This window comes from Dermacentor variabilis, chromosome 5 (genome assembly GCF_050947875.1).
Source record: "Dermacentor variabilis isolate Ectoservices chromosome 5, ASM5094787v1, whole genome shotgun sequence".
In the NCBI taxonomy this organism is placed as follows: domain Eukaryota; kingdom Metazoa; phylum Arthropoda; class Arachnida; order Ixodida; family Ixodidae; genus Dermacentor; species Dermacentor variabilis.
In genome coordinates, this window is record NC_134572.1 from 78,970,509 (window position 1) to 78,986,120 (window position 15,612).

Genomic DNA, 15,612 nt, shown 5'->3' on the forward strand with positions numbered 1-15,612 from the left:
AGAAATCGTTGAAGTTTGATGCCCTTTTGTTCTTTTTTTTTACTTTTTTACATGTACTGGCATTTAACGGGCGCCACATTGCAGCACACGTCTCTGATTGCCTGTTATCGGGCCTTTTCGACAACTGACAGCGTACTAAAAATTATGTCGCGCTTTTCAAATCACTGTGGTCGTGCAGGGTGCAACCGTTTGCGATGTGGCCGCTTCTGGCCTGCATTGCTTTGTCGTAGGGCAAGCATGTTCTTGCTAAAATGAAATAATTATTACCAGCATAACCCCTTAATTAAGCTTTAAGGAGTTAACTTTAATTTACGTTTAACGTTAAGGAGCATTCCAACATTGTAACGAAGAACACTTTGTGGATCACCAGAAGTGTAGAATTTGTAGAATACCATCTCTTCTGTAGTTACCGCGGCACAGGTAGTAAACAAAAAAGAAACTGAAACAGTTGTATAGAAAAAAGTATGATAAATGTAATAAACTGACCAAGTTTAGTGCAGCGTAAGTGGCAAATTCACCGGTTTTGCAGCCTCGCTTAAAAGGAACATTTAGCGCGTCCGGACTATGTACCCATTCCATTCCAACGCCATTCTGGAATCATAGTATCTCATTCCATTCGCATTGCTCTTGCCAGGCAGGTGCCATCATTTCATTCCCGTTCCATTCCAGGTGTTTCAATATTCCGGAGTCATTCCAACTCCGGAGTTTCCCCTCCACAACTCTGGCGCTTACCGAGCAGTTTGTCACTGAGATAAACAGCCTCATTGCTCTCAACGTGTCACACGACTCCCCACTCGTGCGTAATGGAAATGTCCAATAGAGTTTCTTAAAAGCGACCGTTTTACGTGGCGGAGGAACGAACGAACGGGTTTCTTCGTTGGGTAGACATAGAAATTCTCACCCATTTAAGAAGGGGACAACAGCTTTAAGGATATTCTGGAGATGTTAGCCTGGCTGTTCGCCTCACATGCTACTTTAAGTTCTGGGCAATGATTATGATATGTACAGTGATAAAAACTTCACAGCACATGCAGTCACGCGCACCGGCATATACACTACAGACACATTTACAAAGGTTCGTTAAGGCGGTTAAGGCTAGCATTTAATAAGGAACCATGTTGCACGGTATTAGAAAAATGTGGGCGACTTTCGATTGTGAATGACTTAATGAACCTCCATACAGAAACGTGCTCGAGCAAACGGAGAGTACGAGAGGTACGCGTGCGTACGAAGCCTCCTTCGAAGGCTTTCCGGGACTGCGTCGCCATCGTTCGTGAACAAAGTAAACTAGGCAGCTCTTTATATTGCCTCCGCGATCGGAAGGCTCGCGCTGTCTTTCATGCGATACCCCTTTCAGAAAGCGCTTGTTGAATAATCTCAGAGGCCATGATTTTTCTCGCGGCCTCCAAGACCCCGTCAATGTGCCGGTACCATCTTGGAGGCTACAATTTTTCTCTTTTTCAATTTTGTTTTCCTTTCCCTGTACGGGCGCACTTTTCGAAAGGCGGAATCACTACGCAGACATCGCGCCGTTTATAGCACCTTCCCCCGTAAACGCTCGCACGTCTTGCTGTGAGGGATTTAGGAGAAAGCCTCCAAGTAGTATGGCAGAAAAAATAGCCTTTATATAGCCGACGAAAAACTCAGGAGCAGCTTGTAGAAAGAAAGAGTAAGTGGCTTCGATAAAGCAGAAAGAGTGACAGAAACATCTAGAAACAACTTGCGACTCGTAAATTAACGGAACAATTTGCGAATTAATTATTGAAAACATCATCATCATTATCGTCGTCATCAGCCTATTCATGTCCACTGCAGGACGAAGGCCTCACCCTGCAATCTCCAATTACCCCTGTCCTGCGCCAACCGATTCCAACCAGCACCCGCAAATTTCCTAATTTCATCGCACCATCTAGTCTTCTGCCGTCCTCTACTGCGCTTCCCTTCTCTTGGTACTCATTCTGTCACCCTAATGGTCCAACGGTTATCTAGTCTGCGCATTACATGACCTGCCCAGCGCCATTTGTTTCTCTTAATGTCTATTAGAATATCGTCTATACCCGTTTGCTTTCTGATCCAAACCGCTCCATTTCTGTCTCTTAAAGTTGCGCCTAGCGTTCTTCGTTCCATCGCTCTTTGCGCGGTCCTTAACTTGTCCTCAAGCTTCCTTGTCAGCCTCCAAGTCTCTGCGCCGTATGTCAGCACCGCTAAAATGCACTGATTGTACACTTTCCTTTTCAATGATAACGGTAACCTCCCTGTGAGGAGCTCACGATGTCTGCCGTATGCGATCCAACCCATTTTTGTTCTTCTGTAAATTTCCTTCTCATGGTCAGGTCCTTCCCATATTGAAAACAATGTTGTTCTAAAATGCGCCACTATGCTATGGAGCCTTCAGTACAGGCACCCACTGATGCTCCAGGCACTTCTATACCGTTGGTAGTTGACGGTTTCAGGTTTCAGGGTTTTGGCAAGAGTAAACCATTGCAGTGTAGGGTGTATTAAGTCCAGAAAAAAGAAGGAGGTAGAAAGGGGGTGGGGGTGACGTGAGGGGGATGACGTCAGAACCCTAACCAGAGCCGTGACATTAACCACAGCTGAGGACTCTTGTTCTGCCTCTTCTATTCGTTATGGATTTCAAGACTGCGATATACGACTGTCCGGCAGAGCTTAAGCGTAGAGGTTACGGGCTGGTTGGGTTTGTTTCGCACTTAGATATATGGGACCCGCCGCAGTAGCTTCGTGGCTACGTCATTGTGCCGCTGAGCTTGAGATCACGATTTCCATGTTGCCCGCGGCGACGGAATTTCGATGGGAGTCAAATGAAAAACGCTCGATTACTTCGATTATGGTGCATGTTAAAAACCCCAGGAAGCGAAAATTAACTCGGAGGCTCCCACTACGGCGTGTTTGATAATCACATCGTCATTTTGGCAAGTAAGATCCCAGAATTTAATTTCTTTGTCTTTGTTGCGTGTGTCTATGGTTTGGACCAGACTGTCCCTCAATATCGACATAATGTAGCGCGGAGGCACAATTACAAAGAGGAGACGCAGAAGACGTCTCTTCTTTGTAATTGTGCCTTCGCGCTGCGCTATGGCGGTAAGCAAACACCAACTAGCCGAGCGACAAGTACTAATACAGAATATGTCCCAGAAATAATGTCCGCGAGCGTATACGCGAGCTTTCTGAAGACTGCCGGCTTTCTCAAGAGGCTGGCTTTCCGAAGACGCGACAGTTTGATAACGGGCCCAACGAACCGGCACCCTCAATATGCTTTCGGGAAAGCCACCACCGAGCTAGCCCCTGAAAATGAGCGACCGGCATTGCACCCTCCCGGCAAGAGCACCCACTGCTCCGGAAGAACCCCCCTCTTCGGGGGACGCTCCTCGTGCGTCGTGCTGGCGAATGAATTGTTGCTGCTCCTCCGGTCACCGTTTGACTGCTTCGTCCTGTATTGTGGTGCCAGTTGTATGTATAGACGGTACGGTTAATTCCTGGTTTATCGGTACGATCGTCTATTCATGTACGATATTAAATTTTTAGCATCTTTCTCATGCCTTCGTACACGACGTAATGTGTTGGGCATTCTGAATTAGAATGACAGTTTTGTATGGCTCTAACGAACTGATCAACTTCCTTTTTTTATGCAATCATCTTTGCGGCAATCCAGTCTTTCAGTGAATGAGTGGCTGGTTGGGTCCTGATCGAGAAGGCTAAGAAAAGTCATGAAGCATACAAACAATGAATCGGCTTAGATATATAGCTGTCTGTACTATACTCCTATAGATCTAGAATAGAACCGGCCCTGTTCTCTATGGAATTGCACAATGAAAGAATAGACAATCGATAAACATTATCACTGCAACAACTACACGCCTTCCAGGGCATAATTGCGAAAGCAATAAATGCTAAACGTTCTCTGGCTTCGTTCGCGGGGTTCTGCACGTCCGCACAATCCGTTTCTCACCAAGCAAAGTAGGACAATCCAGCATACGGTGCAACGAAAACTGAGCCGATCCTGGAGTTAGTGTAATCCGCGGTCGCGGGAATCACGTGCTTTATCACTTGTTAAGGATGTGTTAAACGTTTGTAATTGCATCGTCGTTTATACTTGCTAACGCCATCTTTGACAATCATTATGGATGGTTTTTTACCGGAATTCTTCATTTTTATTAACGTGACTGACTCCGTAACTGCGTTTCCTACCGGCTACCCCGAGCACCAAACTATAATCGCCTGTGCCATATATCGGTGGCGACCTCCGGCATGCACTGAACCAGTGACACACAGCAAGCGCAATACACCACAAGTTTATTAACGAATGGCGCGTAGCGCGTATGCGCGCTGATATATCCGTAGAGTGCTATGTACAAAAGGAAAGACGTTTTTCGTGTGATTCACGGACAGGCAGCCTTGATGAGCAGATCACAACATCATGGTACCGTGATCTTATTGAAAGCTCAAGGGTCATCGTCCCTCCGCATTTTCTCGTACAGGGAGGCAATTTCATCCATGTCCATGTAGCAACCTCTCAGTATCCTGAAACGTACATCAACAAATTGTTAGTAATAAGAATTAAAGCACTGTATAATTGATTGGGTAGTACAATGGGTGCCAATGAAAGGGAAGCGCAGTCGAGGTGGGCAGAAAATTAGGCGGGGCGAACAAATTGGGAAATTCGCAGGCGCAAGTTGGATTCAGTTAGCACAAGACAGCGGTAACTGGAGATCGCAAGGAGAGGCGTTCGTCCTGCACTGAACCTAAAAATAGGATGATGATAATAAGTCGCAACAGCCACATATTTGCTTCTATATAGGGATCAGTGAGTCAAATAATACTAAGCTCAAACATAACGTTGAAAAATCTGTCCTTAAACACGAAAGTGCAAGCACAAATATATTGTCTCTCAGGTTCAGCGAATCCTGATGATGGCTACTGAGCAGCCGTGTGTAATCAGGTGCAGCGAACTGGGGACAGCGTCGTAGTTGACACGGTGCATCTGTGTTTTTCAGACTCCAGCGTTATGACAAGACTTTGATGTCAAATGGCAAGTGTTTTTCAAGGGAGTGTTTTCCCGCTTGATTCGCCCTTAATTGAAATAGTTGACAGTTACCAAGTGCGAACCCGTGAGAGTGCTACAGGACTACGCATTCCTATCATACTTCGGTACTGCGCTTGCCTTTGCCGAACGGGTAGCGCTAAAGCAGGATGCCGTAAAAAGCGTTTTCCACAAAGAGGCTTCACTAATCTGGCCCTGGGATTCTTCAGCACAACTTTCATCCTTGTAGGATTCCTCACCTAAACTTTACAGGTGCACGCGCTTTCCTAAGCTTTCCTGTGTCTATAGTAGCCGCCCCATTTACCACGAATTGCCAAAAATATCATAGGATCACTTACAGTGTTATTACGATCGTTTTGACGATATAATGGCACCACAATGGGGCCATGCGATCACCGAGAACCGTGAGACGCAAAACCAATTAGGCACCAGGCTTATGCATGGCGCGCCAGACACTGCTGCATGTTTGCAATTTGTGCTAATAAATATGCCGCAGAAGCAAGCACAACAACTGTTTAACAACGCTGTTTAAGCAGGTGGAACGCTAACTAGCCCGGTCTCATACCTTATGATAACAGGTTTTGTTGACTTCTGCATGTCGTTTATCAACGATAAACAAAGGTCGCGGTGAGCGAATCCATAGTGTAACGCTGACGGGGCCTATGCTACTGTTACCTAAGGGGGGGTTTCATTATCGGAGTGTAAGTATGCTCGCCATCAGCGCCTTCTGAATTACAATATGCCCGAAAGCTAGCAGCCATGTCGCCACTATAGGGAACCTTCGTTTCCATTCGGTAGCATGCAATGAGGAAAACATGAACTCGATGAGAGTCATTAATTGCTTGATGTTCGTACTGCTATACGTATATGTACTTCAATGTGCACTTCCTGCACCTGCTGTTAGAGTGTTTCGGCATGTGCTATGTTGCATGGACTTTTGCACTGTACCTAACCAAACGAGAGCCGAGGCCCCGTCAGGCTTGCCAGCCTTTTGCCGAGGCTCCTTCATTTTGGAAAATGAAGTGTCAAGCGTCCCATCCAGGCGTAACGATAACAATTGCTTAAGTTCTGTCCAGACAAATGAGTAAGGCTGCAGATAGTGTCCCGAAGGATTAGATTTCTTGCAGCTCCTGCTGCAGGAGGGCACATGTAATCGGGAAACGGAGGCCGCAGGAGGGCAACTGAGATTATAACAAAGCCAGCGGCGCAGTATTTCGGGGGTGCCCAACGGCCAACGGAGGGGACCAAAACAGGAACCAGGGTGGTCCGTGTGTTCGGACCACCATAGGCCGGAGTGGGCCAGAGGGTTTGTCGAAAACAAAGGCTGCCGTACGTGAAATCGGACAGCCCGTCTCATTCACTTCTAGCGCACGGAAGCCTCGGCAAGCTACGAGCACGAGGTCCAGTCCAGGTTCCTGTTTTAGTGTCCCCGTTGGCCCTTTTGAGTCCTGGAGGCAACGCCAGGTATACAAGTGACATGCGTACTTGATAATGAGACGTTGTTAAAGCTAGAGTTCCATTTGTATATATGGACGGAACAGTGTCAATTGTTATAGTTCCGTCTGAATGGACGCTAAACACAGCGTTTGGAAAAAGAAAGGAAAATGTCATTCATTTCACATATCCCAGAGGCTAGAATGGCGTCGCAGATCCGAGTCTCCAGGCATTCTTTTCTTCAATCTAGGACGTGCAGTAGCATTCTTCAAGATTTGATTTCCAGTATTCTTCAATGTAAAATTATAACTGATTTTGACATGCTGCAGAACACTACCAGTACGGAAACTTAGAAAGATTACTGCGTCTTCAAGATCTCATAATGCGAGTGATTCAAGTGAGTTCATTTATCATAAATAATGATGGACGCAACGTACACGTCCTTGTGGTCCGGACCCAGCTCCTTCATGCCGTGTAGTATACGTCGGTTGTTAAAGGCCACCAGGTCTCCCGGCGCCAAGTGGAAAGCGTACTGGGACGATTCTTCCTCCATGCGCTTGGTGAATGTGCTGCGAGCAAAACAAGCACTCCAGCATAAGTTTGTGAAATATGGACATTATTTATAGTCAGGTGCATTGACTTGCTGCAACAAAGGACACAAACACGCGTAATTTACTAGCCAAAAAAAACAATAACAAGCGAAAAACATGAATAGCGTAAAGGCATTCAGTTACTTGAGCAAGTAAGTAAATATTCTGAACATCAAACGAACGTTTACAGGAAGCGGATGTTCTGTGTGTTACGAACGGAGGCGTATGCTTGGAACCTACGCTGCACAGCTAATGGATGACACAAGGTAAATGAAAAAAATCGAAGCCAAGCTTTAACGTCTTTGGGTTATCGTATAACTTTACCACATGAATATATAGAACCATATAGAACCAATTAAAGCCTTGGTATTGTGCCTGATCATTATCTTCCGTGAAAAATATTCACTGTGTCGGGAAAGTAAGTGCACGCAACGAGGAAAGAAGAAAAAGAAATGTTGCCCGGGTAATGCCGTAGGTGTGTGAAGAGCTACCAGGAGAAAAGAAGTAACTCTGAGAAGGGTAGACGAGGCCGTGATCATGCGAATATAGAGATTAACCGAGAAAAGGCAGGGCAGTAAAATTACCAGAGCTCTGTCATGCATGGCACACTTAAAGTTGGAACAGATACATATCTGTGCAGTAAACTGCATTACGAAGTTACAATAAACGTTCTGCACTATTTTAGTTCGCAAAAATATCTGGGCATTTTATACACACATAATATTTGAGGCTGCTGCAAATTTAACATATGTATTGTTGCGAGTACCTTGTGTAACTTCCCACTTTCGATCATTTGTCTCTGCCCTTACATCGACGTTATCAATGTTTCACTCTCACGCGAGACGAGCTCGCACAGTTCGCACCCTCAAATTAAGCTTACGCTACAAATGGTGAAGCCAGTTTTATAGCATGCGATGCTGGTACAAAGTCTCAAGTTTTTCACCCCCACATCCAAGTTATCGAAGATGGTCGAGCATCCCCTATAAATAGGGAATGACTGCAGGCTGCACTGTTCATTTCGATGAGCACCGACTTTAATAGTGACGGTCGCTTGCTTTGTTGCGCAGGCCGTAAGTTGGGTCAAATAAAGAGTTTTCATTTTAAAGCATTGTGGTCCTTCGCATGGCTATAAACATTTATATATATATATATATATATATATATATATATATATATATATATATATATATATATATATATATATGCAGCAACTGCACAAGATAACACTCAAGCTACGGTTGCTCTTTCCTGTACCCAAGCGCGTAGAAACATTGCAAGCTACTCGAAACCCTACACCTGTGCAGCAGCGCAGCTACAAAAGAGCATAGTAATGGCTTCATGTAAGCGCATATGGCCATCCTTTTTGTCTGTAATACAAAGCCACATATTTCTTACAATGAAGCCGCGTGCGCGCGTTAAAGAGGTTGTTAGTTGCTCCTTTTAAATTTTTGCTCTTATAGTTAGGTTATAGCTCGACCTATACAGTGTTCTGAAAACTAAAGAATGAATGGCAGAAACGAACTACCACCCAAGGTAGTAAGACGTTGCCTCTGACGAACATTTAAGCCCTATGGTACTTGCTTTTATATATTCATGCAGATCGCTCAAAGAAATTGAGATGGTTGTTACCCTTTTCTGCATCTGCTGCAAAAGTCGTGCCGTCATCGCATACAAATTCGTAGCTCTGGCTTTCGAGCCGTGCGGGAAAGAAGAATTTGCACACCGCTTTTGCCAAATGCACAAGAATAAATTCATCAATAGGTATAGACAGAGACTGCAATGCTCTTATAGTAAAGGTATTTTCTTATATAAGAGAAATCGCTAAGGAAGAGTTATTCAGGACTTTCCTAGAGCAAATACAGAAACCCCTAGAGCCACGCGGAGGTTCACAAGAGGACCAAGGTCTGAAGTTCTCGGCAGTTGCCGAACGAGAAATCTCCCTGGAGCCAGCGTTTCGAGAAACTTAATTGTCTTCGTCAGGGCGTCTTCGCTTGACAAAAGCAACTCTCTTGTAGAAACGGTGTCTAAAGAGACAGCTCTTGTGCCGCCGCTGTTGAGAACTACGCAATTTGTTTTTGTCTATCAAACTCTTGAAAATGATTCTAGTTTGGTAGCCAATTACGGCTGCGCGTAACCAGTAACATAGATTCCCGCGAACCCGCCACGGTTGCTCAGTGGCTATAATGTTAGGCTGCTCAGCACGAGGTCGCGGGATCGAATCCCGGCCACGGCGGCCGCATTTCGATGGGGGCGAAATACGAAAACACCCGTGTACTTAGATAGGTGCACGTTAAAGAACCCCAGATGGTCAAAATTTCCGGAGTCCTCCACTACGGCGCGCCTCATAATCAGAAAGTGGTTTTGGCACGTAAAACCCCATAATTTAATACAATTTAGATTCCCGCGAACACTGAAGTAAAAAAACGAAAATGTACCGTGCTCTTCCGCAAAGCAAACAAAGTGTCATAGCGGTGAACTTAGCGGTTCACAGTAGAAAAAGCAAAACAAAAAGAAGTCGCAACATCTTCAAGTGCTCACCTGTATGCCTCGTAGAACTTCGTAGCTTCGCTAGACGACAGCAGCGGCGGCCGCATAGAGAACGTGCTGTAGTGAATCTTCTTTATCTTCCCAAAATTATTTGTTCTGATAATGGGAAACGTATCTCGCAGCCATACCTACGAAGAAAGCAGAAAAGGAAAGACGGTCCTCTTATAAAGACAGTACAATGGAGAAAAAGAAAAACGACTCGACTTCTTATTCGCAAGGGCTTCATTATTTATCACAAGAAACACAAAGCGTCATGTAGCGCTGAGAGGGTGTGACTGAACACCTTCTTTGTTACTCCTGCTTCAACAACCAATGCTTTTCTGTGCTACCTTAACTTGACTGGAAAACAAACCATTCGAAAAGAAACTATCATGGGAACCTGGCTTCCAGCGTCATCTCTGCAGAAAGGCACTACAACCTCGCTATTCACAACAAGTGGACTGTAACATCTCCTAGGAAAAAAACCTTGCGAACACTCAGGAGACTTTGCGCACGCTAAATAAAGCACCGTGCATAGAAATACAAAAACACAAGCGTTTTTGTGATGCTTCCTTTAGTACTCCTACTATGGACGCACACGAACTTGGCCAGAGTTTTTGATCAGTGACTCTGTCACTTTGCTCATAGTGATGATCATAGTGACGATAGCAAACAGGATGCAATTTTTATCTGTAGTCTTTCTGTTTGCAAACATTCAACAATCAAAAGACAACTTGTGCCTACTAAGAAACGCTGGTGGGCACAGGGCGTTTCTGGATTTCTATACATTTAAATACATTTCTATACTTACACCTCGCCTCGAGTCGTAGTAGGAAAACGTGACTGGCGTAGACACAAGTAGCCTGAAATACTCTGGGTGGTTGTACTTCATCCACTGAGCTATGTAGAAACCGTCGACGAAGAAGGTTCTTCCTTTGTTGGGTGTCCCGCTGAGTGTCTGCTTCGGAACATCCGACGCAAGGCACAACAGCAGCTTGACGCCTGTGTGAGATAGCAACGGAATTTGGTAATGTGGTCATAACTAATTTATTTTCAATTCGCTATACGTGTACATTGCCGCGGACTTGCCTCACCAAAGCTCTTAACATTTGGCGCTGGTTTCCAAGACAGTACAAAAGGTGTCAAAGTCGGTGCGTCGTTTAAAAAAAATAAAAGTAAGGAATCTTAAATCACGCTGGAGTTGCGAAAGAGAGGTAAATTATAGATTTGTACCGAATATCCTAATTTTGATTACAAGTGCACATTTACGTTTCGAACTGAAGTATTGTAGACGCAAAGCTGACAATTTATTTCGTCGAAAATTTTATTATGGCTAAATAGCGGTACGTGGAATTACTATGTTCACTGAAGGATACGCGTTCGCTATGACCCAAGATTCTACGTATCTTTCACAAGAAAATATGTGACAATTCTCCTGTGGACAGGGCTGTGGAGCAGATACTTTGCGTGACTCATCGCCTTGATTGTTCGCACTGCGGTGCCCGACGTCAACAGCGAGCGAAATTTTTTCACTGCACAAACACCGCGTCGTTAACATTTCTCGCTCATAGACATTTGCGGAAGCGGTGACTCTGTTAGGGCGCATCCACACTGTCCATTCGCGAGAGTAGCTTAAGGAGCCTTCGATCGCATTGCAAAAGTCGCAAATGGTTGTATTGGTAGAAAAGCGACCGTAGCTCCCTGGTCTATTTTTCAGTTCCGCCATTGGATTCGAACTTGGAGCACTGCCATAAGAATCCGCGGATGGCTACGTCACTGGCGCTGCCCGCGAGTGGAGGCATACTTTCGCTACCCACTTCCTCTTCGCCAGGGACCACGCTACAGGAACTGACGCCGTCGTGGCGCATTTTCAGTCGGTTACGCCAAGACTGCCATCGAAGTATGTGACGAGAGTCCGGAATTAGTAAATGCCAGATACTGCGATAGGCAAGCATGTGTGCCCTGGAGTATGTAGTACACTAGTGGTCTGGGCAGTTGAAAATTGAGCGCTTACTTAAGCTAAACGAGATGTAGGCAGAGACATGTGTTTGGACATCTTACTGTTTGTATTGTGTTGCTGTCACGGATACCAAGATTGGTCGATGCGAAAGCCCCGCACAACGGCATTCAACGTGAGAAGTTTCGTTTTAAACGGATCACTTTGTTAATGCGCCTTGTAGGTCGCTCTATAGATGGTGTAAAGGCGATCGTTTGCGACTATGGTTTTGCGAACAATTCTTGAACATCAGCCACCGCGAGTCGCTCTTTCGTCGCCAGACGCGATCGATCGCGTGACCTCTGTCAATTGCCAGTTCGAATTCACTTTGCTCTAGGTTATGCAGGGATGGCGCAGTTGCCGAAACGTGTGTATTCTCATTTTCTGCCTGAAATTAGCATTTAAGAGCCGCACGTGAGCTGTTTCACTGTCGCCTTCCGGGTCATCGCTGAGCGAAAGACGTTTTACGGTGGCAGAATCAGCCTCGCGCCGATGACGTTTACGGCGGAATTTTTCGCAGCTGAAGGCCGCTCGCTTAGACGCCGAACGCCGCAGTGGGAACGAGACAACGGATCACGAGTGACAGCCGCGAAGTCGGATGAGCCTGGTATATACAAAAAATTTTCTCAGCGATTGCTAGCGCAGTTATCGATTCAGCGCTATAATATTCCTCAACAGTTGTGCAGACGTAACAGTTAGTCCTTAAGTCACTTTTGATCGAACCACACTGACCGGCGCGTTGGCTAACTCGAATCTCCTTGACGCATCGAAGCGTCTATAGTGGTTCTTTCTTCATTTCGATGTATCACTGCCGATATTTTACGCCGCGAACTTGGCAACGCGAGGTGTGCTTGCTCTCTGAGCCACGAAGCGCACCATCAACGGTCCTTCTGGGAAATCTATTATGGTGGTGCTTCTTGGCCTATAGGTGCTAGTACGTAATTCTAAGTTGGTGCGTGGGTGCTGCCTGTACGATAGTGGTGCCGTTGCGTGGTGTGCGTGCGTCGTATTCACCTGTTGTCAACGCTTCGTCGTTGATAGCAGTATCATCGTCGCAGCCCCCAGACCTCCGTCCAACGTGGCTAGCGTTGCCCGCGGAGACAGCCGTCGTAGCGCGGCGTTCTGCGTCAATCCGCAATCTCGGCGGCTGTGCCTCAGGAAAGACTATACTAGGCTGCTTCGAGTGCTCACGTGACTTTGTCGAGCGTATAGCTTATTTATTAAGGAGCAACAGGAACAACATCTTGATGTTGCTAATGTTACGCAACATTCAGATGTTAATTGAATGATAGCGCTGCCGAATCGGAACGCCCTGATGATGCAGGTTTAACATATATTGATGGTAAATCTCGATTTGAAATTTTGCGACACCTTAGAGTCGAAGAATCGCAAAAGTTATCTGCAAGGCAACCATGCAATCTGCCCAAATACAAAGTTTTGATAACTAGACGTTGACGACTAACATTTTCGCCGAAGTAAGAAAACGAGTGGCTCTGGTAAAAGCCAATGTGTGCCATTGCGACAGCACCTAGAGATTCTGAAAACCGACAACACCCAGATAATTTTTCAGGTCTGTGGTGTTAGAACGTCCTTTGATGGCGGCAAAAAGCGATTATTTGCGATCCATGAGCATCCATGGTATTTTTCTTTGCGAATGATTTGACCTATGCGAGAGAAAAAAATGTCCACTTAACTAAATATTTGAAAATTGCGTTGGGTAAAAAAAAGAAGAAGAGAAAGAAATGAAATATAACGTGCACATTAGCTCTTATGTCACATTTCTAGTCAAACTGCGTTATTATTCTCATTTTTTATTATGATAGAACAATTGCGCGAGCTGACTTCAAATTAAAATGCACTAGTTGCAACACTAGCAAAGGCTACACGATCGCAGCTGGTAATTAAGGAATCTGAACTACAACTATTATGACTCATCCACCACGCTAACACTGCACATATGTAGCCCCACAATAATCGACTTGATTTTTCTGGAAATCTGAATAGCGTTTCGAACACATGCATTTTGATATTTTAGGCCATGAACCACAAGTTCATTCATTCGTCCTTGTTTACAAGATTTGCAGAAACGAACTAAACTGTTTATCATAGCCATAATTTTAACTTAAGATAACTCTCAATAAATTCAACACGCATCATGCAGCAAATATTGCAGATTTTAAGTCTTTCATTCAGACTTCTCTGGTGCAGTGAAACTTAAGTGGATGACGGAAGACTGCTTCAGCCGAGCTTTGAAAATGTTTAAAAAAATTCAGTATTATTCAAGGCTAATTATCGGTTGACCACAGGGACAGTGGCTTCAGAGATTCTAGACAGTGGCTGTGGAAGAACAAAAAGCAGGAAAAGCGTAACGATTCGACGCAGTGACAGTGCGATCAGACAGCGCGATCACACAAGATCAAGGAAATAAAGCAGCACGCGAAATGTCAACCTGGCTGAAAGCACACGCACGCAAGAAGTAAAATACCCGGAAGTCGAGACCGGAGGGCGGGCCAATACGCTGCTGTTGGGCTCTAAATGCCTGTTCAGGCTGTAGCGCATACAGAAAGATTCAGTATCAGTGGTGCCAGTGACTTCGTACGTGTTGCAACGCGTTTGCAATGCCTAGAAGAGAGCAGTAGCAGCGTATATAAAGGAACGATTGTGTAATTTAAGAATCTGGCAGTGTCCATTTAACGGCGTGAGATCTAAAGTGAAAGCACCATGCCCGCTGTGTGCGAGACCCTTGAATGCGATTGCCCCGGAAGCGCGCATGCAATGAATGCGATCAACGGAGACGGGAATAGCTTGCTTACCCGGGGCGCTCTCCCTGTCGGGAAGCTCGGTGTGCTGATGAAAACGTGAACCCCTGTGCACATCGGGCTGACAGGTGGCGTCGAACACACGTCCCATGCCAGTTTCCCGTATGTAGCCCATACGGGAGGCAACCTTCTCCAGCTCGTCTTCGTGAGGAGGAACGTCTGCGTCAGAAAAGAAGTGATATGTGCAAACTCTACACACTCTGGAAACAACTGCTTAGGAAGATGCCGAGGTCGGTGAACCTTAGTAAACATTCCAAATACTCATTTCAAGAGGCGGCTAGGTGAAGATGGGAGTTGGCTGTGCAAAGAGAAATTGACGCGAAAACCTTGGTGCCATGGTTTTTGTTTAAAAACCTATAAAACGTAGCGAACCTTAGGGTACACATGTGAACGTACGACGACACCCGATACCCAACACATTAAATCAAGTGCGCATTGCGGACGGGCTACGATATAAGGACGCAAACATGATATAAAGAAAGGTCTTAGTGGAAGGGTAACTGTACAGAGTTATTTTCCTTCGGAACTGTATACCAGAGGATCTTCTTTCAAAACGGTAGCACCTGCAATATTAATTTAAAAATTCGTGAATTTAATGCGAATTAGCATGGACACGTGCCTGTGATATCATACGTACTTGTCTATAAATGTACACTCGACTGTCATTTTGACGTCGCGTCATTACAACGAAAGAAAAAATGTCGCAGTTTCGTTCGAAAAGCGATGCAGCGATTGCGATATCGAATTATTAGACTGCCGTACGAAGTAAAGACAGTAGTTTTATCGGCCGAATAAACTTGTAAACATTCTCACTCGATGACTGCGAACGCTCGCTGTCAAAAAGCCGCTGCTGTGGGGAAGAGCGGCAGCAGCGGTGAGCTAATTGCCCTTCGTGCTTCCTCTCGCTTCAAAGCGAGCTAAGCGGCGAGAACAAAGCGCGCCCGAAGATATCAGCCCTCTGCGCGCCTAGACTCGCCCACCGCGGACCGCTTTCATGATTAGGCCCGCGCGGTCTCGCCATCCTCAGCCGCCGCCGGAGTAGAACCCTCCCCCCCCCCCCCACCCCGATGCCTTGCCCACGATGGAAGACGGCGCGCTTCATCCCCGCCTTCCTCCCTCGCGCGCGCGAGATCGAGCCATCATCCTCTTCGGCTCTGCCTCGCGCCCTTTCACTCGTATCTACAGCAT

At 45.7% G+C, this 15,612-nt stretch overlaps 1 protein-coding gene across 2 annotated transcripts in view; it reads right to left on the reverse strand.

The window, feature by feature from the left end:
* Positions 1 to 4,294: 4,294 nt before the first annotated feature.
* LOC142582847 (gamma-butyrobetaine dioxygenase-like) overlaps positions 4,295 to 15,612 on the reverse strand; it is a 47,007-nt gene continuing 35,689 nt past the window's right edge. For both annotated transcript variants that reach the window (XM_075692926.1, XM_075692925.1), the window contains exons 6-10: positions 14,419 to 14,583; positions 10,421 to 10,611; positions 9,622 to 9,758; positions 6,931 to 7,062; positions 4,295 to 4,539 (exon numbers count right to left, since the gene is read on the reverse strand). In XM_075692926.1, the coding sequence (XP_075549041.1) occupies positions 4,461 to 4,539; positions 6,931 to 7,062; positions 9,622 to 9,758; positions 10,421 to 10,611; positions 14,419 to 14,583 (704 nt within the window). In that variant the 3' untranslated portion in view covers positions 4,295 to 4,460. The remainder of the gene's footprint in view (positions 4,540 to 6,930; positions 7,063 to 9,621; positions 9,759 to 10,420; positions 10,612 to 14,418; positions 14,584 to 15,612) is intronic.